The following is a 24,446-nucleotide window of genomic DNA, read 5'->3' on the forward strand; positions in this document are numbered from 1 at the left end:
TTGAAGAGTTTTTTTTTTTTAAAGATTTATTTATTTATTATATATAAGTACACTGTAGCTGTCTTCAGATACACCAGAAGAGGGCATCAGATCTCTTTACAGATGGTTGTGAGCCACCATGTGGTTGCTGGGAATTGAACTCATGACCTCTGGAAGAGCAGTCGGGCGCTCTTAACCGCTGAGCCATCTCTCCAGCCCGAGATTGAAGAGTTTTTGTGGAGCAGTTGTTGGAAAGATGGGATGGGCAGAGAATAGAAACTTCAGAGGAAGACCAACAGAAGCAACTGACCTGGACCCTTGGAAGCTTCCTGAGAATTAACAACCAAGAAAAGAGCAAGCATGGGCTAGACCTAAGCCTTGTGCAAATACGTGGATGATCTGCAGCTTGGTCTTCATGGGTGTCCCCCAACAACTGGAGTGAGGGCTGCTTCTGAACCTTTTGCCTGCCTGTACATACCATTCACACGTAACTGGGGCACCTAGTCTGGCATCAGTGGGAGACCATACGCCTAGTACTGCAGTGACTTTATGTACCAGGGTTTGGTGATACCCAGGGAGGGACTCCCTCTGATCAGAGAAGAAAGTGAAGGGAAAGTGGGGGGAGGAACAGTGTAAGGGGGTGTTGAGCTAATATTGGGTTGTAAAGTGAAAAAATAATGAAAAAAACAAGTCAATTACTAGCAATTACTTAGCTATACATCAGATGTAATATTTCATTTACTTTATTCATTCTTTGCTCCAAAAGTAATAGTTAAAATTACCAGTGGGTAAATTATCTTACACTTACTAAACTAACATTATATGTTTTACAATTTTGAACAACTTTACAAGTTACTGTTATTTTCAATTCTGAGTAGAAATGTAAACTCCAAGCAAGACAAAGCCAATAGAGGCTTAAGTTCATCACCAACAAGTTTCAACAATTTACCCCAAATTTACTGTTAAACAGCACCTGGCTGAAGACACAAGCTGTGCCTTAAATACGCTGGAGCGACTCTGGGATGTTATGAACTTAACCTTGAAAGGAGGAAGGTATAGGAACTTCTATTTGGTTTGGATTGTAAGAACAGACAAATTACTTACAGAAACTGAATTACTTCAATACACATGTGAAGACATAGAAGAAAACAATAAAAATTTACAATCCAATCAGGATATAAACATCTTTTATATCATAGAAGTTGTCAATTATCTATGCACATATAGTTAGATTTTAGCAGTAACCAAACAGTTGCTTATAAGTTCAACAAAATTACAGATGTTTTTCAGCATTTTATAGCCACATCGTTGGGAATGGGTTGTTGAGCTTCCTTTCACTTTAATGAGTATCTGGGATAAGCAAGTTATAAAGACAAAAGCTTTATTTTAGCTTTTGTTTTTGGAATTTACATTCCATGGTCAGATGGATAGAATATCATCATGGAATTAAATGACAGAGCAAAACTGCCCACCTCATATTATTGAATTTTTCATGGCCAAGAAACAAGGGAAAGAAAAAGCAAGGGCCAGGAGCACTCCTTCTCTTCTAGGTCACATTCCGTTTCTTAGCTTCCACCCACTAACTTCTACCACACATTCTAATGGCTCTTGCTGGCAGTAACACATGCTGTGCCCACGTCCTCGACATTTAGGAGAAAGTGTACATTTGAGTGATTGAAAGGAAATGTCATTCTAGCTCATGCTAGGTACCCTGAGCTCACATATATATCCTGCTCATGCCACAGGCTGCTCCTGCTGATCTCAGCTTAGCAGTGCTGACGTCTGCAACTAAAGTGACAGGGTAAGTGCTGAGACCCAAAACATGTTTGCCTTTCTGTCTTCCCAGCCATCATTCAGTCGTGCAACATGCTGTGTTCTCCATATTGCCTGGTTACTGGGAGTAAAAGGATGCCCAAGACATGGAGCGAGTGGGAGGTGGAAGGAAGTATGCTGGCAAGCAAATGCAGATGGACTCTGCTAAAGTGGGCAAAAGTACAAGCTGTTCCTCAGAAGAGATGACAGGAGATCAAAAATCAACTGGCTCCACACTGAGCATCAAGCCTCCATTCTGCTCTTGTCCAGAAACAATTTGTGCTTCCAAAGGCCACCTTCATGTCTTCTGTCTGTTTCTTTATGACCTAGAAATAGGATTCCCTTTACTAAGACTTGGATTTCTGACATCTCCTTGAAGTTCTTCCCTCACTTTCCTCCCACAGAACCCGCTCCCTTAAACACATTGCAACAAGTTGCAACATGTTGACTCTTCCCATTGTAATCAGGCAAAACAGACTGAACAGGAAGGACTTTAGGATTTCATGTACTTTAATTTAGATGATCACTATTGATGTGTGTTTCAGAGTTAGTATCCTGGTTATACCTTCTAGAAGAATGTCATCATAAAATGTATACTACTAGAGTTTTATTTATGTGTTTATTTACTAGCTCGTTAAGCTGTGTTACTGATTTGTACTGAAGTGTGGAGGAAGTATATACTAAACATGATGCTTTTATGAATGGTAATGTGATGTTAGTTATCACAGAGTAGGAGCCACAATCCTTGGCCTTTACAGGTTGCTTTCAGAGCTTCCTTTGGCTGAATTGAGGCTTGCAGACAGACTCCTGTCTTAGATGTCCTTCTTGATCAGAGTTCCATGCAGAAGTTTAGAGAGGTTCCGCCCATCTTTTGCTTATAGATTTCATCAAACCTGTCATTCTGAGCTACAGTAAAGTGGTTTTTCCAATCACCCACAGTTCCTGAAATACAAAGCCCAGACAAGAACATCAGTCTCTGATTGACAGACTTTGTGTCCCTGACTGGAGGGTGGAGGGACCACAATGGAGCTGTCATAACAGGAATCTAATTCCACATCACCTTACTTCTCCTGTCTGAAAAGGACCCCTATTTGTCTTTGGGAGGGGCACCAGCTTCTAAATTAAGTGGTTGATTAATTCAAGGTGATCTGGCTTACATATACTAGATAGTCATAGTTATAAAAATGAACAAATAGTAGACATATAATCATACCAGAGGAGCTTAAAATGTTATAATGGCCAAAGACCCTGGACATAATAAAATACATATTGTGATATTCCATCTATACATAATCTAAAAGCAAGCTAAATCAACCTATAGTGAAAAATGAGAACATTTATCTCTGTAGGAAGTGACTGCAGGCAAAAGATATCACACGAAATTGCTCAAGGTGATGAAATTCATTGCTTCTTTGATTCAGATGCTAATTGAATAGTTTTATTTGTTTAGAAAATTTATTGAAGTGTAGAGTTAATTTCTGTGAATTGATTTTATGAAGAGTACATCTTTGGAATTCCTATGATTCTTGTGGAAATTATGCAATTTGATGAACAAAAATGTTCATTGTAGCATTGATCCTATAATGTAAACATAGTATTTATAGTTTCTATAATTAGAGAAATGATTGGAAAAGTAATAGTATGTCTATAACACATGTACAAACATGTACAAACAGTGATGTTTGAGATCTGTGTTTCTTTCGCTGGAGAGATAGCTCTTATTCATTATATACAAAAGTGTATAATATAACCACAGTTTATATTGTAATTAACAGATTAATGTCATGGTATCTGTATTTGTGTTTTTATGGCCAAAGCAAGCAAAGAAACAAACGCAAGTGAATCCAAAGAAGGGTGGACATGGATGGGCTGGGAAAAAGCTACTTGTCAAATTCTCACCAGGATTAATAAAGAAAAGAGATAGAACAGTTTGATTTGTTTCAGGGCCTGAACACTTGGTATACTGCAAGAGGAATGAAATGAATTAATTCATGTGCTAAAAGGAAGACAAAAGATGTTCTGGAGAAATGTGTAAACCTCAGTGCTGGTTGCACTGCTGTGGGAAAAAATGCATGTGTCAATGAGACAGTGGGATGGGTTTCATTCTGTACCTAACATTTGGAAAGTGGGTTTACTGAGGATCTGTATGAAATCATCAAACTATTGAGTTTTAAAAAGTTATTGAGTACACTAACTTTAAAAAAAAACGTTTTCCTCTTAAAAGTGAATCATGAGGGACAATCAGATTTTTTTTCTTTCAAAATCTAGGAAGTAATAAGGGCCTGGGTCTCAGTAATACATGCTGAAAGTCCTGAAAGTGTCATGAGTCATGATTTGGAGACAGAATCAAACTAGATGTCAGATCTGATGAGTCTAACCGCAGGCAGGGATCCCAAGGAGGTGTGCACCAAGGGGAGTCTGTCTTAGTTATCTGTAAGACTTGCTTTGTAGAGCTTCTTGTACACTAGGAACAAATCTCTAGCTTTCTTAGAATCACAATATGTGGATTGGAGAGGGACTGGCTCAGAATTAGAGATAAATAAGCCCCACAGACCTTTTCTCATGAAAGGGGAAATGGACTGGTCCAGGACAGACTTGGGGACTGTAGAACGATTTGTCATAGGATTCTCTTTCATTTTCTCAAACGATGTCTCCAGGACTATTTTATCCACGACCTCTTCATCCAAATTCTTGCCCATGAACTGCATTACCTTCTGGATTTCAGGCTTTGGGTCCTGTGAGTGAGGGTAGCATTGAGTTGGACTGGAAAAGAGTTTTCACACTATCACATTTTTCCAGACATCCCTGTCAGAACCACATTCCTAAAGCAGCTTCCCTGTCCCTGGAGCTGAAGCAGTGATTTACTTACCCTCTTCATATCTTCATAGAAGAGAAAGAGAATCTGGTATCTGTCTCGAATTTCCCACCATCCTTTCACATGGTCAAACCAAGATCCCCAACTTACTGTGAAAAACAAGAATTGTTTTCATGGACACAAACCTTCCAAGTCAGGAAAGTTTGACTTTCCTTTTTCTTTCTTTCTTTTTTTCTTTTTTCTGGCTTCAGGTACATCAGAGAAGAAAAAATTCTGTATTAGATATTTCCAGGGTCACTGAGCTGCTCAATTCTGAGGTCACGTAGTTTCTATCAGTATTGGAGGTTTTGCTTTAATATGAGAATTAAAGTGGCTTCATGTTGATTATGCACAATCACTTGCACCCTCATCTTATAACAGGGTCACACAGGCTGAGGAAAGTCTATAGGCCAGGAATCCCGGAATAAAAGGCCTTTAAATAGGAGGCACAGGAAACTCTGGGGGATCAACTGTCAGGGGTTGTTCTCTCAGCTCAGCCTAATCGGGGTAAAACCACAGAGGGACAATGCATTTTTATTTACCTTTTCCATTGATGAAGGTTTCAAAATACTCATTCCAGGTGCCTGGATCGGGGAGCACCTGGCTCATCCTGTAGAAGTGGTAGTAGGAAACCATGCAGTCTTTGGCATTTCGAGCCACATAAAGGAACTTTGGAGAAGAAGAGAGGTGAGTTAAAGGAACATGAACATGAAAAGTTCTGGGTTCTCACTCTGGCTGAGTCCTCTTGGGGAATGCTCAACTCTCCTGCCCTGGCACCAAGACTCAGCCTAGAGCAATGTCACCAATTATGATACTCCCAGCCCAGTCCTAACTCATTGAAATTTATCTCAGTTCTTGATTTCCCTTTTGTTATCAGGGGCAAACTCTTCCTCTAGATACTCTGAATCAACTACAGAGCCACTGAGCCTTCCAGAAACCTCAGCCTGATTTCTGGGAAAGCAATCACTCCACCTGGTGTTTCGATGTGGAGCAGCACCATGGATCCTACTTGCTATGAGCACAAACTTTCTTCCATGATGGTCACTTTCAAAACTGTGTGTTTCTACACAGAATAAACAAATGCCAGGTGCGTTTGAATAAGGACCCTTTTGGGAGACTTTTTCACCTTGCTAGAGATCTAACCCATGTTTCCTCCAAATCCAAATGCTTCTGCGCTCCAATGGAAAGAATTTTCTAAAGTTTCAGTTTATTTATTTATTTATTTATTTATTTATTTATTTATTTATTTATTTATTTATTGATTCTTGCACTTTGTACTCAGGTTGTCTTTCACCTCAGTATTGACTGACGTTTTATGAATTTCTTCTTTCCTTTTCATGGATGTGGCTTCCAGTCACAACACAGGACTCTCACATTTCCTCAGTCCTCATTCATCCCCTTTCCAAGTTCTTACATTTCTCTATCCAGATGCACACAGTCTGAGAGTTAGGCTACTTCTGGTTCTTAACATTCAGTGTTTTATATATAAATCATTAAATATGCATAATATTTATAATGTATATGATATATAATATATATGTGTTTATACAATTATAAAACACCATTTCTTTATTTGATGATTTGACTCAAAGTCACACCTTCTTTCCTTATGTCATTTACAATACAATGATCTATTTTATACAGCATTAACATTTTTTTATTTTTGCATACAACAGGTTTGTCAGAAGTTTTTGGGGGCCAACTCTGACTCTTCTTTGGCAGACACCCTTATGAAGCTCTCTTCCCTTATGTATGTTGTGTGTACGTATGTATGTATGTATGTATGTATGTATGTTGCAATGTATGATCATTATCACAGTGGTAATCTGGGGGTCTGCGCTGAGATGACTCTTCAGAAAAGATCATGTGTATTTCTGTTGAGTATACTCTTGTTTTTGGTACTGGGGTCATCTTAGCTGACTTGTATGAGCTTGTAGTGTCCTGAACAGGGCAAAAAGCGGGAATTAATCTTTAAAACCTTTGAGGGGTGACAAAAGACTATCCAGAAACTACCCATGGTCTCCTTTACGACCCACAATGTACATTATATTGGTAAATTGCCTTCTGTTGTTTGAACTCACTGACAAGCTGTTTCCAGAAGTTGGGTTACTATACACACATTTCAACACCAAGCATGTAGTTCTAAGTGTTCTCCAAGATCCCTTATCTGGGGAGAGACTATTCCACTAACTCTGTTACAAGGAGGGGAGAGAAGAGTAAATTGCTTCTGTTACTGAGATCATCTGGAAGTTGAACTATTTCCTACAGGTGAAACTTTGTTTAGCCCACTGGGAAAGAGATGCTAGATCAGCTCTTGGAAACCTTAGCCATAGAGAGAAACCTCAGTGTGAAACTCCAGCTGATACTTAAACTTCCTCAGTTTCTTGAAAATGGTGTGAGCACAGGATCTCCTGATGTTATCTCTTTCCTACCAGTCCTTTACTTGGAGGAATACTCTGCTCAGCCTGGGTATTTTATGAGTAAACTGACTGGCTATCCCAATGGAGATTCATCAGTAGTTTTTGCTAGATGTTTGTGAGTCCTCCCTTTGTAATATTATCTTTCTACTGTGATTTGTTCCTTGACCTGGAAGCCGTGCCCAGGGACACACTATGCTCTGCCTGGGAATCTAAGTGCTGGGAACACAAAGTGTCAGATTCAAGAGGGCTTGTCCAGGCAATTTCTGCTTGAGGACCTGATTTGTTGTTTGTCTGTCTGTCTATCTCTCTAACTCCATCCTTTCATCTGCATGCTGCTTGCTATTTATTTTTCTTTGGCTTGTTTTATATACTTAATAACCTCACTCATTCAAAACTGAAAATATACCCATTGAAGACTATTCTCTGTACCACAGAGCTCAACTCCTCCACCTACATATACATGGAAGATGATGACCCATGATACCAAAGCTCTCTCCTCATTCTCTTATCTCCTTGTGTATGTTCTGTTTCAATCCCTGTGCAAACATTAAAGCTAATGTTGCTGAATTATCCAGGGGATCAAATACCACTGCACAGGTCCATGATAATTCTGCTTTTCTTAATTTTATTTCAGTTTTATTTTTTGTAACTTGGGAATTTCCTCAGCTTATTTGATCTCAGATAATATCAAGAGGTATTCCTCAGTGATTTCATGATAGCTGGTCCCAGTAATGCCAGGAATAGAATTGGCATTCCTCACCCACCTTTACAGACAATACACAGTCATTTGATTGTAGGAGCTCCAACAATATTTCTGCTATCTAGAAATACTTTAGTCCTTTCAAAACAATCCTTAAAGCTTAAATTATGCGATGGTTTTATTTATATTGATGCGTTGCCTGCTTCTATGATCATGACCCATGTGCAAGCAGTACCCATCCAAACCAGAAGAGGGCATCATATCCCCTAGTACTGAAGTTTCAGACAGTTGTGAGCTAATATCTGAACCTCTGTCGTCTGGAAGAACAGTCAATGCTCTTAAGCACTGAGCCCATTTCTCCAGTCCCTTTTTATCTTTCTTTCACTATTTCCATTTAAAAAAGAAAAAGATTATTCTTAGAAAAGCCATTGCCTCATCCTTGAATCTCAGCTCCACTCACTGCACGATTACTGTACCCTTGGCATACTCCTTGGTATACCCATGGTATACTCCTACCATGGTCCAACACCCTCAATGTGTCAGGAACACAATAGACAAGACATTGGGACACATGACATAATCCTAGAAAGAGTGACAGCAGCCTGGAGGCTTCTGAGGCTCCATCCAAGCCTCCTTTGCAGCTCCACTGGGATTTACCCTTTGAACATCAGTCCTTTGCACTTGATCTGCTCAGTCTTCTTTGTGCTCCACTCCATAAGCCCTCCTATAGCCTACAGCCTATGGTTCCCGTTCCCCACTCCCAGTCTGCTTCACTGAAGAACACATGATCCCCAGTACCTCAGTCTGCCCTCGGCCTTCACATCACATTTGAAAGCCTCTGGGGAACCACTCTACTAAATCTAGCATGGTGTTTGACTTTACTGCACAGTATGAGGTCTCAGAGGTACAGCGTACTGCTAAGGAAGCTATACTCACTCAGGCTGTGAAGGGCTGAGGCCCTGGGCTCCCTGCTCCAGTCCCGATAGGAACTGCTACTGTCTTACCTTACAGTTGTTTGTCCAGAAAGACGGTGGGAGCAGCTGAGTGGGAAGATGGGTCCTTAATATCCTTGGAGCTGGCATCGCATTGGCTTTGTCCACACCTGTAACACAATTCAGGAGATGATTGCACAGTCTGCTCAGCACATGAGAACATCCACTCCAGGCTGCCCACTCTCTCCCTACTTATTCAATATAGTTCTTGAAGTTCTAGCCAGAGCAATCAGACAACAAAAGGAGATCAAGGGGATACAGATCAGAAAAGAAGAAGTCAAAATATCACTATTTGCAGATGATATGATAGTTTATATAAGTGATCCCAAAAGTTCCACCAGAGAACTACTAAAGCTGATAAACAACTTCAGCAAAGTGGCTGGGTATAAAATTAACTCAAATAAATCAGTAGCCTTCCTCTACACAAAAGAGAATCAAGCTGAGAAAGAAATTAGGGAAACGACACCCTTCATAATAGACCCAAATAATATAAAGTACCTCGGTGTGACTTTAACCAAGCAGGTAAAAGATTTGTACAATAAGAACTTCAAAACACTGAAGAAAGAAATTGAAGAAGACCTCAGAAGATGGAAAGATCTCCCATGCTCATGGATTGGCAGGATTAATATTGTAAAAATGGCCATTTTACCAAAAGTGATCAACAGATTCAATGCAATCCCCATCAAAATACCAATCCAATTCTTCAAAGAGTTAGACAGAACAATATGCAAATTCATCTGGGATAACAAAAAACCCAGGAGAGCTAAAACTATCCTCAACAATAAAAGGACTTCGGGGGAATCACTGTCCCTGAACTCAAGCAGTATTACAGAGCAATAGTGATAAAAACTGCATGGTATTGGTACAGAGACAGACAGATAGAACAATGGAACAGAATTGAAGACCCAGAAATGAACCCACACACCTATGGGCACTTGATTTTTGACAAAGGAGCCAAAACCATCAAATGGAAAAAAGACAGCATTTTCAGCAAATGGTGCTGGTTCAACTAGAGGTCAACATGGAGAAGAATGCAGATCGATCCATGCTTATCACCCTGTACAAAGCTTAAGTCCAAGTGGATCAAGGACCTCCATATCAAATCAGACACACTCAAACTAATAGAAGAAAAACTAGGGAAGCATCTGGAACACATGGGCACTGGAAAAAATTTCCTTAACAAAACACCAATGGCTTACGCTCTAAGATCAAGAATCGACAAATGGGATCTCAAAAAACTGCAAAGCTTCTCTAAGGCAAAGGACAGTGTGGTTAGGACAAAACGGCAACCAACAGATTGGGAAAAGATCTTTACCAATCCTACAACAGATAGAGGCCTTATATCCAAAATATACAAAGAACTCAAGAAGTTAGACCGCAGGGAGACAAATAACCCTATTAAAAAATGGGATTCAGAGCTAAACAAAGAATTCACAGCTGAGGAATGCCGAATGGCTGAGAAACACCTAAAGAAATGTTCAACATCTTTAGTCATAAGGGAAATGCAAATCAAAACAACCCTGAGATTTCACCTCACACCAGTGAGAATGGCTAAGATCAAAAACTCAGGTGACAGCAGATGCTGGCGAGGATGTGTAGAAAGAGGAACACTCCTCCATTGTTGGTGGGATTGCATACTGGTACAACCATTCTGGAAATCAGTCTGGAGGATCCTCAGAAAATTGGACATTGAACTGCCTGAGGATCCAGCTATACCTCTCTTGGGCATATACCCAAAAGATGCCGCCCCAACCTATAAAACAGACACGTGCTCCACTATGTTCATTGCAGCCTTATTTATAATAGTCAGAAGCTGGAAAGAACCCAGATGCCCTTCAACAGAGGAATGGATACAGAAAATGTGGTACATCTACACAATGGAATATTACTCAGCTATCAAAAACAATGTCTTTATGAAATTCATAGACAAATGTTTGGAACTGGAAAATATCATCCTGAGTGAGGTAACCCAATCACAGAAAAACACACATGGTATGCACTCATTGATAACTGGCTATTAGCCCAAATGCTTGAATTACCCTAGATGCCTAGAACAAATGAAACTCAAGACGGATGATCAAAATGTGAATGCTTCACTCCTTCTTTAAAAGGGGAACAAGAATACCCTTGGCAGGGAAGAGAGAGGCAAAGATTAAAACAGAGACTGAAGGAACACCCATTCAGAGCCTGCCCCACATGTGGCCCATACATATACAGCCACCCAATTAGACAAGATGGATGAAGCACAGAAGTGCAGGCTGACAGGAGCCGGATGTAGATCGCTCCTGAGAGACACAGCCAGAAAAAAAGAAAAAAAAAAGAAAATTTAGATGCCCAAACTACCAGACCCAAGGAGAACAGAAAGCCACTAATGACAACACATCCCACACCTGTGTAGCATGTTCAACTTCAATAGATGTGTCCCACACACATCACTGGAGTTCTACATTCCTACCCTGGGATTATTCCTCCTCCTCCTTCTCCTCCTCCTACTCCTGCTCCTCCTCCTCCTCCTCCTCCTTTTGCTTCTGTATAGGAATTAGTCAGCCTGAGTTCATGAAACCCCCCAATTTCTCTGAGACCTATAAGAATGGACTTCCCACATTTTACCATGTTGCTTGGATTCTCATCAGTGCCCTTTCATGCTGCTGTCTATCTGTATGACCATGGGGTTAACAATTCTCCTAACAAGACTTACATCTCTAAGGAAACTCCTCTTAGTTTCCCTCTCAACACCCAAACCTGAAGTCTCTTATTGGAACCTCAAGGAATTCACTCTATCATTTTGAGGATAATGACCTGGAAGCCAAGAATAACCAAATTTGTCCTTTTGAGCCAGAGCTGATCAGAAACAGTGAGCAGACTCTTTCCACCTCCCTTCCTGTCATATCAAAAACATCTCTCCGGTTCTGTGCAGTGATGTTTCTTCTATTACATCCTTTCTGATACATGGTTTGTGATGTTTGCACTTCTATTTACAACTCTTGTAGGGACTTTCTCTGTGAATCTTTGAGACAAACTGGAGTAAGATGAAATAAAGATATTGCAGACTGTCCCTAAGGTCTTTCCTTTAATCTAGCAATCAGGCTCTTCAAATAATGGCAGTGGAGAGGTTAGAGAATTAGTCCTGCATTGCTTCAAAGATTGCATGAAATCATTCTGTTAGGCGGCACATTTGAATCTGGACTGTGATCCACAGAAAATGGTAAAGATTCTCTTATACGAATAATCGGAAATCCTGCCAAACAAGGAACAGAGATACTTTTAAAAAACTAGAATTGTGACTGATAATAAGTGGCATTTAACTATAAACATACAGCGGGAGGGCATGGTGTAAACTTACGTTCCACCTTACTTCTATGATATGAGGTCTGGAAGGTAACAAGGTATAATGCTTACTTTCCATTGTCAACTTGACTGGACTATGAACTGTATCTCTGGGTGTGTATATCCATAATGCGGTTTCCAGAAAGGTTCACCCACAGATTGGCAGCCCAATGGGAAATTAAACTAAATAGAAAAAAGGTGAGCAACACATTAGCATCTGTCTCTGCTTCTAACTATAGACTAATTGTGATGAGCTTCATGACAGATTCATAATGTGTCCTGAAATTTGAACATCAAGCTTAAAAGCCCTAAAATGCTGTAAGCAAAGCTTCACAGACAATCTGGGGAAAATTTGGAAGAGCGCAGTGCCAAAAGAGTAGAGAATGGAGGCCCACTCATGAGGTTGCAGAACTGCTCTATGGAGAGATGGGCTGGAGGTTATTATATTATATTTTGGTGAAGAGTCTGGCCACATATTGCTCTTGAACTAAGAACTTGAGTAAGGTTGATTTCACAACAATAAGGGATTATGTTTAGCAAGGAAATCTCAAGACTAGAAACTATGTATGAAAAGAAAAATGTTCAGTTAACGTCACGGGGAAAATAGCTTTTCAATTGAACAAAGTAATTGCCTCCTCGTGTGTGTGTGTATATGTATGTATGTGCATGTGTATGTGTGTGTATTAATATGCCTGTGTATGTGTGTGCATGTGTGTGTGTATGTTTGTGTGCATGTATATATGTGTATGTGTGTATATGTGTGTATGTGTGTGTGCATGCGTGTGTTTGTGTGCGTGTGTGTGTGTTTTGAATCATAAGACACTGTCCAGAAACCACTTGGTTATGAAAGGTAAAGTACTGAAAGCAGATGGCTGTGAGCTGCTGATGAGTAGATTTCTGTTCCTTCCTCTATTCTGCAGTTACACATGACCAGAGCAAAGGTATAATGAGAACATTAGGCAGAATTTTGCCTTCATATGCATCTATCTTCCTTGCTGATTCACATTTGGTAGAAATACAGAAAAAAAATGGATCTGGAAGGGGTGGCATATACATTTAACCCAACACTCAGGAGGCAGAAGAGGAGAATCTCAGTGAGTTCAAGGCCAGCCTAATATACAGCATGATGCTGTTCCAAATAGCAACTAGGGGGAGGGAGAGAGACAGGATAGGAAAGAAAAAGAGAAGATGAAGGGACAAGGACAGAGATTAGACAGGAGAGGAACATATATGGAATCAGGGTCTCTTACCTGATGGTTGGGGTGGCCGAGCCCACTCAATAAAAGGGTGTCGGTGTTGAATGATGGTCCTCTGGCACTTCTCTACATCCCCATTCTGCTCAATCATGTCGACAATTTCTTGAATCCATGTTGTCCCTGGGAAGACCTTAAAGATTGAGTTAGAAGATTATTCTTCAAACATACTAATGAACGGGTGTGGATGCAGATGTTGGCTTTACCTTCTGTTCTAACCAGGATCTTGTTAGCTATAGAAGAAATACTTTGGATCTCTGGGAAAGGTAAAAGAGTAGAGACAAATCTCACCTCTTCCCAAGAAAAATGAATGGTACAAGAGACTAAGCTTCAAGATCCCAGGGATAAGACATGTGAAGTAGCACCCATTGTGGGACAAAAAGAGCCAGCTTCTCATTGTAGGTAGTTCTAACTTAGGTGAGAAGTTCAGATAGCTCAGAGGATGAGGCTGGGGCTACTACTCTACCAGGTTACCTGATTTAGGGTAAGTACAGATGAGGAGGTCATCTGGCTTCGCCTTGAAGGTCTGAATCTGACTCCAGTTGTCAACAGTTGGAGCCTGCAGTCGGATCCCTGCGACCTCTTTCAGTTTTGTCTGTCTGCTCAATTCTGGGGCCAGGGCCATGATGTCTCAGGGAAGAAGGTTTAGTCCCTGTGAGAAAAGATCAGAATGGAATTCTTAAAGTACTGTGATAAAGCATACACAACATGAAAATGACTCTTAAGTATCATAAGTGGATGGCTCAGTAGCATTAATAATATTCCTGCTGTTCTTTGTCTACCATCACCTTGAATCTCCTGAAAACATTTTACTTTTCTAGATGGAAGCTAGGAGCCCACTGCTGCTAAATCTCAGTGCCTGGCTACCACTATTTTCCTTTTTATCTCCTTAAACTCTAGATGCTTTAGACTAAGTTCATTTTGTCCTCTTGTGAATAGCTAATTTATTTAGTTGAATATTCTTAAGGATCGGCTGTATTGTGGCATGCCATCAGATTTTCTTCCCAATTAATGCTAACTTTTATTGCATGCCTGCTTGTAGTGTGGTTTGTTTATCCATTTCTTTGTCCATGGGCACTTGGAGTACCTCCTTTCAACTATTGTACAATAAAAAATGTACAAATATCTAAGCTTCTACATTCATATTTTTGGGTTCATAACTCAATGCAGATATGCCATATAGTATGTTCTCATTTTTGAGAAATTGTCATAGAACTTTCCTCCAGTGGCTGTATCATTTAAGAAGTCTACCAGTAGTATATAGTACTCTCGAATCACTGACATGTATCTCCCTTAAATCTCCATCCCAATAGATTTGTTTTGCTTTTCCTTCATGACTACTAATGAATATCTTCTCATGCACTTACAGTCTACTTTATGTCTTTTTTTCAGAAAGAGACACATTGTTCCACTGTTTGTTGTTGGTTGCTATACCTAGAAACTTACAAATATATGAATAGAAGGGATGAATGATCTTCTAATACTCAAGAGTAAGTGGCTATTTGAGTTTCAAAGCACATCTATCACTGCTGCTCAGAGGGATAGCAAGGTAATGTTCAGTGACTGCTACAATAGTGAGCACCACTATTTTATTTATTATAAGCAACTTGTTTTTAGTTCTTATATAATTTGAGGCCTAGAACATTAGAGGGAAAGAATATTTATGGAAAGTGTAACAGTGAATAATTGCTAGTAATTGTGTAAAGAAAACTACAATGAGTGAGAGAAACAAAGACTGTCCAGGCTGGCCAGACCAAATATCAGGATGACAGGTTCCCAGAGAAAGCTGAGTTCTCTGGAATGGATGCAGGGCTTTTAGAAAATGAAGACCCGGTTTTACTTGAAAACATTTCCAATATAAGCAGCAGCTACAGTTGTAGTATTGCAGAGAGGGTGTACTTCCCATAAAACTCTGAGATGTGATATAATCAGCTTCAGCAGAGGAAGATAAAGTATTGCCATCTCCCCTTTCTTTTCTTTTAAGGTAAGAGTAGATAGGGTCTCTACATATCCCAGGGTTGCCCATTGCTCATTCTGTAGCCTTGAATGTACAATCCTCCTGCTCCAGTCTCCTTGGTTCTGAAGTGGCAAGTGTAAGCTCACTCACTTGGTTTGGAGCACTGACATTTCTAACATACATTCTATGTTAGGTCCTTCCCTAAATTCCCCCTTCACTTTTAATCCACATCACAGGTTTAGCATAAGTAATATTCATTCCTCTAAACATAAGAAGGCTTACAAGATTCTAAATCAATGGTTTGATAAAGACCTCAGCTAGTATCTGTCTACTAATCTCATAAAACTTCTTTAAAAATTGCTTCTAAGTTACAAGTGTCCATGAAATTTAAGATGCCCATGCAATAAGTCCATATTCACAAAGAAAACTAATACAAAAATTGTTATTACAAAATGTATTTTTGTCCTTTTCTTTTTTTTTTCTTTGAGCCAATTGGTAAGATATAATTGCCCACCTAAACATACAAAGCCCAGTACCATCCATCCCTTAGGAACATTAATAACAATCTGTAAATACACAGAGTGAGATCTTTACATCAGCGTCCATTGTCCTGCCAGCGCTTCTCTCTCTCTCCCTCTCCACTTCTCTTTCTGTTCCTGTCTCCTCCTCTTCCTTCAAACTTCTCTCCCACCCATCCTTCCTTCTCCTCCAATGACAGGCAATGGGGAGAAGTTTCTACTGAAGTCACCTGATTCCTGAGTACATGACTAGACAGCTGTCCTTGGGGCAGTGGAGTTAGCATCAAAATACAGATAACTCCAGGGCAAACCACAACATTTATCCCTTTTTGTCCAGTTAAAAAGCCTTTTCACTTATATATAAATTGAGTACAATTATTACCATTCTAAAATTTATAAAGCATATGATATACTCAACACACAGTCCATCACTTGTTTAGTTAAACAGAACATTTAGTTATCCATTCCAGCTTAAGAAAGGCTTAAAATCTATATTATATCTTGGCTAGCTTGTATAGTATAGATAACTATACAAAAAATATGTATTTTCAGAGTTAAACAGCCTGATAGGCTATGAGACTGTAATCAGTCTTCAACCCCACCAGAAATCTTTGAATGACCAAATATCTATTAAGATAGGAAGCCTAATATGGCCTCCGGAACTGAGAGGTTGTAGAGACAAATCTCTACTAGCACATTCCCCTCTTGGCAACATGAGAGCACAAGTCTGCAAGTCTACAGTGTCCTTTTCAAATGTAAATTTAGGTATTCAATATAACAGTTCCCAAACACATTCTCATTTTGAACTCCAATAGAACTTTGGTGGTGGATATGGGAGTTCTCTAAGTATACTGATGATGCAGTTCCCACTACCAGCTCATAGACAAAAGGGAATAGATTTCACGGCCTTTAGAAGCTGAGGATAAATTGGAGGCAGCATCCTCAGTCCTTTACCTGCACAACAGAACAGAAGGCTGATGTTCAGCAGATGAACTGAGGAGGGATGCTTTCCCCTAGCCTCTTGGTGTGCAAAACTTCATTTCACCCAGCCGCTGTAATCTGCTCAAACTTCTGACCAAAAACAGTTAAAACAATCAGTAGGCTATGATGGCAAGCAATATGAGGGAAGCTAGCAGAAAGAGTGTGACTTTGAGGCCAGTCTAGGTTACAGTAATACTGTTTCAAAGCACTAAACCTATGAATCTGGAATGCCATGCAACCAAGGGAGCCAATCCAGAGCAAGAGTAAGTTTGATGTGTCGAAGCCTTGAAAATCTCATCCTGACACCAGCAGGAGTTGGACTGTTTTCCTCCTTGCTCTGGGTGTGCATGCCCTGTGCACATAAACCCTATGATCCCCACTTTTGCAACCCTTGAGGTAGTCATGGCAAAATTAGAGATTAACCTTCCTCTTTCCCTGTAAGGATATGTTCAGGAATCAAATAGTCCTCCACAGGTAAAGGAACATTCCCAACATATGAACACCAGCCAGTAATATACCCTCACTATGAAAACTCCTACCTACACACCAAGGTTTATATATACCCCTTAATACCCCCAATAAGAGAGAGCTATTTCACTGAAAACCATCACTAAAGAAGGCTATTTATCCCTTTGCATTCACTCCGACTGACACCCTGTGAAATCCACCTACCAGAATAAACTTTTTTCTTTTCAGTCCTGCTCAGTGCACAATGGTACCTGGATACCTCAAGGGCAGAAGCAGACCTAGGCTGGCACAAAACAAAATAAGAATAAAGGAAAAAATTTGAGTTAATTAATTCATCCTTTGTTTTTCTAAACAAAATTGCAAGTATCCCTCTGCCTCTGCCTCTGTCTCTGCCTCTGCCTCTGCCTCTGCCTCTGCCTCTGCCTCTGCCTCTGCCACTGCCTCTGCCTCTGCCTCTGCCTCTGCCTCCAAAATGCTGCGATTCCAGATACATACTACCACGTCTTGTTGCATCATTTTAAATTGCTCAATTTGTGAGCAAGTGCAAACTATTTGCATAAACTAATATTGCAAAAGCATTGGTGGATATGATGGACTGAACTGTGTGCCTCCACATTCACATGTTGAGCTCTAATCTTCTTACTTTAAAATGTGACAGTTTGAGACAGGGCCCTGATGATGTCATTAAGTTGAGATGAGGCTCCAATTCTATCATACTAGGGTTCTTCTTAGAAGAGATTTAGACATACAGAGAAATACCAAGGGATGTACACAGGGAACAACATGTGTGGACATAGTAAAAGAAGGCCCCCTGCAAGCAGAGGAAAAGGCCTTGAGAAACCATACTGACAGACACCTTGATCTGGAACTTTTTTGTAGGAATTTTTTTTAAAACTGAGCAGAATAGCATGATCAGTTAAAGCTCAGAGACCTGCTGTTTCATTGAACATTGGAAAATAAAGAAAATTATGCATTTCTCTTAGTGTTTCTTTGTTACTTGACCAAACAAGTAACTGAATTTAAATAAGTTTAAAATTATGACCTGAGGTAAGGACTGAAAATCTTCAGTTGACAGAGACCAGCTCATTAATAGAGTCTGTGTGGTATAAAGGTAGATTTGAGGGCTGAGTGAGGCCATGGAAGTATGTACAGTGAGTCAGGTGGGGGCTGATGTGTAGTTCTGTAGTAAAGGTTTGCCCAGTGTGCACCATGCCCAGCTTGACAATGTTGGGGAGGAATAGAGGTTTCTGAATGCCTTATCTTACAGTGATACAAAAGCCACAGACACCCAGCTGAAATCAGATTCTCAAGTTTGAATGTGTTCCCAGAATTGGAATTTGATGTGTGCACAAACCTCACTTCTGCTGCTGAGCAGAAGCAGAGATCACAGGGGAAGAACTGAAAGCAGCTTCCTGTGCTACTGAGCACCAGTGCCTCGCAGACTGGGTACATCAAATACTGAGAATGACACTTTCTACTTCTGATAACCTCATAGAAGGTCAAGGAGCACACAGGTAGAAATACACCTGCCATCTGACAGCCCACAGCATGCAGGCTAGAAGAGAAAAAGAGTGCTTCCTTGGGCTTCTACTTATAGGTGGTCTCAGCTATGGTCACTGCTATTTTTAGAATAAGGCAGATAGACACACAGACTTTCCCAGGCAGGCTCCTTTTCGTCCTCTGAGGCCAGGTCCCTGTGGCCTCCTTTGTGAAACAATCTCTAGTCTTTTCCATACAGTTAACCTTTCATCTTGTTTTCTGAGACAGGTCCTCACACTGTCCTCCAGACACGATTTGCAATCATAACTGTCCTCCACCCTCAGCTGCAAGAGGATCTAAATTTACATGAGAACTTCCCAGATCTTATGCCACAGTGCTATGGTTACTTGCTTATATAAGTAACTTCCCTAAGCAGGAGACCTGGTCCAGTTCCTTTTATAGGCCTAGCTTGAATGGTGTCCACAGACTTAGACGAAAGAGGGTCCAGTGTGGTGAAGAAATAGTCATAGCCAGAGCAGTGTAGATGGCTGACAGGAGGGGAGTCTTTGTGAGGGAAAAGTACAGTATGCACATAGAGATGGTATTGTGGAAAGGTGTCTGCATGAATTTCTAAGTTGAACACAGCCAATGTTAGCTTCAGATTTTTTTTATTATTATTTTTCTTAGGTTTCTTAAGACTTAAGATCTTTCTGACTTGAGTTACACCACTTACACATTAGCACCTGTATGTCTGAGAACTAAGAACATACACCAACAAGTTATGCCAAATGTTTCAGATAAGCTGTGTTCTTACCTTCAAACTCTAGTTTTCACCAGTCTAAAAGCTGGACTGCCCAGTGTTCGGTAAGTACAAAGGTACATTTAGAGGAAGGAGGAAAGTATTTCTGGTATATGGCAAGCACAGAGGCTCAAATTCTACTATGCCAAATGTACCCAACCTTTAGCAATCAATCTCAAATGCTCTGCAATCAACGAGATCAGCTAGAGCTTTAATCAACAGAGTCACGACTACAAGAAACAAACTTTGGCATCTGGCCAATGAGGAAGTAAGTCTCACTGTTTAGGGATCACTGTTCTATAAATCTCCACTACCTTAAGTACTTTCAGACTCAAGGCTGTTTAGAGAAATGCACAGAGGCAAACACACTGCTCCTCCCTCTCTAAGACCACCTTGTTCCCCACTATGTGCAGGCCCTGGCTTTGTTGCAGAGTCCCCATGCTACGTGGTCTTCTTCCTCTCCAGTATGATAGAGTTTAAAGTGGGAAAAACAAGAGTATTGCCATGCTTATGTTCAAAAAGAAAAATAACTCAAAAGCTGACACATTCAGCCTTTTGCTCAAAGCACCCTGTGCCTAGATGAGTGCAGCCCTTATAAAGTTACTCAAACCTGGCACATGAGGCTTACATCCATGACCTCATTTACCTTTTAAGACTCGTGATGCTAAGGTGTGCCAAACTAAAAAATTATTAACCACCAGGATTCACAAAGTAAACTAATTCCCAATCTCCCCTTGACTGTGATTAAAAAGAAGCTTAAAGCATGAGTGAGTTTAAAAAGATATTTCAGAACACGAGTCTAAAGAATCTTTGTTTTTCTTCTACCACAAGAGCTAGTCTTAGTTACTTGGGTCCTGTTCTGTTGGCAAGTAAACAGACTTGGGTTCAGTAATGGAGAAACTAAAATACTGGCTGCATGGTCTCAGGTATCCAGTGGAACCTTCTTAGAGATTTCTTTTCTATATCTATAAAATGTGAGTCATGCTAACTACCTCCAATCAGTACTGTTAGATTAAAAACATGGAACCAGGGCTCTGAGGTTAGAGTGGGTGGGTAAGAGAGGGAGCATGCTCATAGAAGCAGGGGGAGGAGGTATGGGAGAGAGGGAAAGGGGATAACATTTGGAATGTAAATATATAAAATATCCAAGAAAAATAAAATTTAAAAAGAAATAAAGAGAGAGAGAAAGACAGACCCAGCACAGACTAAGTAGTTACAAATGCTGGCTTTTTCCCTTTCTTTCCAGAACATATTCATTGATGCACACATATGAAATGACAGAACAAAAGTTTAGACGAAGAAACTATGTATATATTTATTTATACTCACATCATCCCATGATATATATATATATATATATATATATATATATATATTTGCATGAAGAAGGCAAATTAAATTCCTTGATGTTGTTCTTGGCAACCTCAGATCAAACTGAGCTTACTAGATCTCTTCTGGCAACTTCCAAACTTGCTTTAGCCATGAAATTAAAGCTTAACTCATCTTTTGATACTGTAATTCCTCCATGGCTGATATGTCTTCTACCACCTCCTTTCTAAAGAGGTTTTGTTTGTTGACTCGCAAGTCACAATTGCCCTGTAGCAGAAGACCCTGTGTCCTAGTATCTGTGTGGAGATATCCTACGTTGCATGCTACTATTTTCACACTCAAAGTGTCACTCTAGACTCTTTATCCCATATAAGAGTGATATTGCTAATTGAACAGCTATGTATTGAGGGTGAATGCAAAAGAGATAAATCAATAGGTTCTAATAACCTGGCATATGTATTTAGTGAGCATTGATTACAACTGATTCCTTCATGGTCACAGTGATGAACTAAAGTGACACACACCCCTCCAACAGCTCTATTTGCTTCCTCTAACACACAACAAACTGTGGGACACCAACCAGACGCCAATAAATGAGAAAACAGAAATGGTATACAGCTTGCCACAGTTGAAACAGGCAGCTAGAAGCCAGGGGAAAAGATGGTAAAAGTCCTCAAATATTCAGTCACTCCTGACAGCCCATTGTTCGAGTAAAGGAGCCTCTAGAAAAGAAAATCTGTAAATATTTATAACCATAAATGCACTAAACACAAATTCATAAAACAAATACTGTCTATTAGATCTAAATCCACAGATTAACCACCACAATGACATTTGATGACTTTAGTATCCCATTGTGAAAAACTGAGAGGTTGTCCAGACACAAACTAAACAGAGAAACACTGGAACTGAATGAAATCGCAACACAAAAGGACAAAATATATCTTATAGCACATCTACCTGAACATTAAAATTATACTTTCTCCTCAACGAGACAAAGAAATCTCTCTAATATTCACCGTATATTAGAACAAAAAGCGACTTTCAACAAACACAGGAAAATTGAAATAACTTCCTGCATTCTATCTGAACACAATGAAATATTACAGCTTTGAATGCTTAATGAAAATCTAATTGAGAGATCAAAAAATCAATAACTTAATGATACATCCAAAAGCCTTGAACAAACCAAACCCCAAACCAGTAGATGAAAAGAGGTCAAAAGTTAATGAAATGGAAGTAAAAAAAAGTTTACAAAGAATCCATTAAATTAAAAGTTTCATCTGAAAATATTTTGGCAAACTCTATGTTAATCTAAGCAAAGTAAAAAGAACTCACATGTAGAAAGCCCTGAATGAAAGCCTAAGTGCATGTGTGTTTTTACAGACCCAAATAATAAAATGAGAAATGAAAAAGGAAATATTATAACATATAAATGAAATTAAGAAAAGTATAAGAACATATTTTAAGTCTCTTTTCCACTAATCTAAAATACCTGAAAGAAACAGATGAATTTTTAGAAACACTTGACATATCAAAATTAAACCAATAAAAAACAAATGAGCTAAAGAGATCCATAACTTAGTAATGAGACTGGAGAAATAATAAAAATAAAACATGTCCCAAATAACCAGTGCCAAAGATCAGATGGACTCACTGCAGAATTTTAGCACAAGTTCAGAGAAGAACTATCCAATTGCTCACAAAATAGAAAAAGAGTGTATGAGCCAGCAGATATAGAGGACAGCTATAAAATGCTGACTTCTGGAAATGACACAGCTGGTGCAAGAATCAAGTAACTCAGAGCAGATGTGGTTACCGGTATAACACCTGTACAAGATCATCAAGCCATTTAATTACCCTGTAGTAGATAGTCCTGTGTCTTGGTGTCTCTGCATACACTGCATGCAACTATTTCACACTTGAAATGGCTTACAAGAATTGGTAAATCCAATCACAGGACCCATGCCCTCTTCTGGCTTCTGTGGACACAGGTAAAGCACTCAAACATAAAAGAAAATTACTCTAAACAACTTCTTTTAAAGAAAAATAACTTTTCTTGTTAGCCAACATCATTTGAAATTTGCCCTTGTCAATTGAAGAGCCAACAATCCTATTCATCTTTCAAAATGTGTAATCTATTTTCTTACATTTTTGGTTGTTAGCCTAGCCTTTAATGGCTGAGCCATCTCTTCAGCCTAACAGCATATTTTCTATTCAGTGTTTAATGGCATTTCATTTAAAGGACTAAGTAAAGTCGGTGCTATATGCTATCTTTAATTACTTACAGTTAGTGTTTAAGCACAAGCAGTATGTGTGTCTAAGGATAGTAAGCAGAACAGATGCACGTCTTGCTTTTCTAACAGTCTCTTCCAAAGGTCCTCCTTCAGATTAGTGAATTCCCTGATCCAAGGTTAACTGGCAGCACAGGAATCCACACACTTTGACCCCATCCTGGAGGCACCAGAACATCTTGGCATGAATGCTGTGGCTTTCTTCAGGAAATCACCCCTCAGTGTTGCCATGTTGTATTATGATTAATAAGTTTACTTTTGATAGTATTGGCCACATATATGTTTGAAATCAGGGTTGGACTTTTGTCCTCTAGAGGAAAGAGCATGCAGGCTGAATTAATTCTCAATGTGGGAGGAAAGTGACAGAAACATTCTTCTTGAGGGCCTCTGTTCAAGGGAGGGAGAACAGTGCACTACACTTATGTCTTTTGAGACTTTAGGGGGATATTGGTGATGTCTAGTAGCTTCTGGCAACATGTTCTAGTTAGAAAGCCAAAAGATTCTATGAACAGGTAATAGGAGGCTTTGAATTCTATAAAAAGATGGAAAGAAATACTGATATTGTTCTAGTAATTAGTGATGATGGCCATTTATTCATTAAATATTGGTTGATTACTAGGAACTGTATCAGACATGGAGGAGTGTTCAAAGAAAGAAGTGTTAAAAATCTTAAGATTTTTAAAACTTGACACTGCATGTGTTGTTACCGCTCTCAAAATCTTAAGAGAAATGGCCCAAAACTCCTGGGTTGAGTATATAGTCCTATCTCCTGCTTCTGTAAAAGACAGTGGAATTCTGGAGACAGGTAAGATAAAAGAATGTGCAATAGGACAATGTGCTCCCTTGGTTCTGTCCATTCAGATGCACTTACTGGCTGGTAAACATGGTTATCCTGAAAACCTTCAGTGGTGGCACCCTCTACATAGCAGGGTCTTAGTTTGATTTCTCTTCCTATTACAAAATAGCCTAGACTAGGTAATTTATCAAGAAATGAAGAATAGAGAACCTTGTGACCTCTGAGGCAGAGGTATCACACAGTGAAGAACAGGAAACATTCTTGTTCTTGCCTTATGTATTCTCACCCAATCCTATTTACTTTTCAAGGACCCTTCTAAATAGCATTCATGCATGAATGTGGGATGATTGTTTCTAGCACATGGTTTTTGTGGTACACTTTAAACTTAACATTAAAGACCAGATGTATATATTGGGCAGCATCATATGATAAATATGTTATGATTTACTGATCGATCATATGGTAACTTTGCAAGTATGCAGTTGTCT

At 39.5% G+C, this 24,446-nt stretch overlaps 1 protein-coding gene across 15 annotated transcripts; it reads right to left on the reverse strand.

Annotated features, from left to right (window-relative positions):
- Positions 1–2,531: 2,531 nt before the first annotated feature.
- Positions 2,532–23,375, reverse strand: LOC148003335 (sulfotransferase 1C2-like). 15 transcript variants are annotated; one of them, XM_087568314.1, is made up of 10 exons: positions 23,157–23,367; positions 17,466–17,539; positions 16,767–16,883; positions 13,812–13,989; positions 13,335–13,470; positions 8,770–8,867; positions 5,188–5,314; positions 4,661–4,755; positions 4,346–4,526; positions 2,532–2,733 (listed from the first exon to the last, which is right to left on the reverse strand). In XM_087568314.1, the coding sequence occupies exons 4-10, from the start codon at positions 13,842–13,844 to the stop codon at positions 2,621–2,623; spliced, it is 783 nt and encodes a 260-aa protein (XP_087424440.1). In that variant the 5' UTR covers positions 13,845–13,989; positions 16,767–16,883; positions 17,466–17,539; positions 23,157–23,367; the 3' UTR covers positions 2,532–2,620. The 15 variants fall into 15 exon arrangements, with proteins under 15 accessions (XP_087424440.1, XP_087424438.1, XP_087424446.1 ...); XM_087568312.1 differs by having other exon boundaries at positions 17,466–17,544; positions 23,157–23,288; XM_087568320.1 differs by having other exon boundaries at positions 16,767–16,880; positions 17,466–17,544; positions 23,157–23,273.
- Positions 23,376–24,446: the final 1,071 nt, after the last annotated feature.

This window comes from Rattus norvegicus, chromosome 9 (genome assembly GCF_021556685.1).
Source record: "Rattus norvegicus strain SHRSP/BbbUtx chromosome 9, alternate assembly SHRSP_T2T, whole genome shotgun sequence".
In the NCBI taxonomy this organism is placed as follows: Eukaryota; Metazoa; Chordata; class Mammalia; order Rodentia; family Muridae; genus Rattus; species Rattus norvegicus.